We start from the raw sequence: 1,738 nt of genomic DNA on the forward strand, positions 1-1,738 counted from the left end.
AAGTAAGCGGAGAGATGGTGCTAGGCGGAGCTGATATGTAGCAGGAGGAGGGTGCAGCGTCTCCTTTTTTGCCCTCCTGAAGGGGTGGTTACTTAGGAGGCGCTCAGGGTGCACTGGAGGCCTGGGAAGCGCCGGGCACCCATAGGGTCGGCTCCAAGGCCGCAGAGCTGCTTCCCGCCGGAACGATTGAGCCCTGCGGACCCGAGGTCAACAGAAGGCGACAGCAGGGAAGCACAGCAGCCACAGAGATGTCTCTGTGCTCAGCAACTCCCGCTTCCCCTTTTCTTTCTCTAACATCCCTTTCCTCTGGGGCAGGCCCCAAACCGGGTCCGCCGCCCACCCTCCGTTGCCCGGGAAGCGGCTACCACGAGGTCAGCGGCGAGTGCACGCACCTCCCGCTCCCGGCAGCAGCGGCGGCGGCGGTGCGCCTGCGTACACGCCGAGTCACGCGCGGTGCGGCGCGGCGCGGGGGCGGGTCGGCGCCCGGGGGGTGCTGTCATTCGCCGCGCTGGTCGCCGCCCTCAGCTGCGCCGGGCGGTTCCGGGTTCTCCCTCTCCCGCGCCTCAGACCACCATGGTGCTGGAGTCGGTGGTCGCGGACTTGCTGAATCGCTTCCTGGGGGACTATGTGGAGAACCTGAACAAGTCCCAGCTGAAGCTGGGGATCTGGGGCGGTAAGCGAGAGGGCGCGGCCGCGGGCTGTCTGGGGTTGCCGGCGCTGGCCGAGGGGCCCACTCCGCGGGCTGCTCCTTTCCTGGCTCCAGCCCGGGCCGTACTCCCTTCGCCGCCCGAGACTCCGCCTCCGGGGAGGGCGCTTGGCTGGGCCCCCTCCCTGGACCGCAGGTGCGGGGCGTGGGGAGGCCTGCGCTGGCCTCCGCCGCCACGGGGTGTCCGCCCGGGCTGCCAGGATTCCCGGGTTTCGCGACCCTGAGGCCGTAGCCCCTGGCCCGTCCCACCTGCTCACCTTGGGCGGCCTCTCCCTCCCCTCAGCCTGGCCCCTCTGGCCCCGAAGCATAAAGAGCCCCTCCCTGCATCCCGCGTGGAGCGAGGATGGCTGCGTGGCCTCACACGTTCAAAGTGGCACCAAGGAAGAAGAAAAAAGAAATTGTGTTTCGCAGTGATCTTTTTGGCAGTTGATAGCGAGCAGGAGCTGGCTTCTCTTTAAGATTCCAGGGTTTGGGAAAGGATCATTACGAAAGGCTTGTCGGTAGGGATTCAAACTCATAATACTTCTGAGCTTCTGAGAAAGTGACAGCTTCCCTTAATATTGCTTATTCTCTCAATAGGAAGAGGACTTTCAATTTTGTTTTGGAGCGACAGAGAGAAATTCAGGCCACGACTAGCATCATCATTAGGTGCTGCTTGGTTGCATGCCGAAGAATTTACACCAGTGCTTCTACCCTCGGGGTTGTGTATGGAAGTAGATTGTAGTGTGCTGCTCCATTCTTCAAAAAGATTAATTATTTGCACCATTTACATGTTAAGCTTTGGGGACATTGGGGATACTTTTGCACTCTGCAGAAGACTTTTGGGCATTTTGTCAGCTTTGGACGGAAATCTAAAGAACTACTCAAGCGGATGGAACTGCTTTTCATTCAGTCAACAAGTAGTCCTAGCCCCATCTGTCCTGTACAGTAACCACTATAGGAGCACTTGCAGCGTAGTCAGAGCAAATTGAGGTGTGCTAGAAGTATAAAGTACACACCGAGTTTTGAAAATACTTAGTAGGAGAAAGAGTG

The 1,738-nt window shown here is 59.3% G+C and overlaps 1 protein-coding gene across 4 annotated transcripts in view; it reads left to right on the forward strand.

Annotated features, from left to right (window-relative positions):
• The first annotated feature begins 508 nt into the window (after positions 1-508).
• The window catches only part of VPS13C (vacuolar protein sorting 13 homolog C), a 177,513-nt gene continuing 176,283 nt past the window's right edge, over positions 509-1,738 (forward strand). For 2 of the 4 annotated variants that reach the window (XM_007458878.1, XM_007458879.1), the window contains exon 1: positions 509-673. In XM_007458878.1, coding sequence (XP_007458940.1) covers positions 574-673 — 100 coding nt within the window. In that variant the 5' untranslated portion in view covers positions 509-573. The remainder of the gene's footprint in view (positions 674-1,738) is intronic. The other 2 variants (XM_007458876.1, XM_007458877.1) reach the window with 1 other exon arrangement.

This window comes from Lipotes vexillifer, unplaced genomic scaffold (genome assembly GCF_000442215.2).
Source record: "Lipotes vexillifer unplaced genomic scaffold, Lipotes_vexillifer_v1.1 scaffold102, whole genome shotgun sequence".
NCBI lineage: Eukaryota > Metazoa > Chordata > Mammalia > Artiodactyla > Lipotidae > Lipotes > Lipotes vexillifer.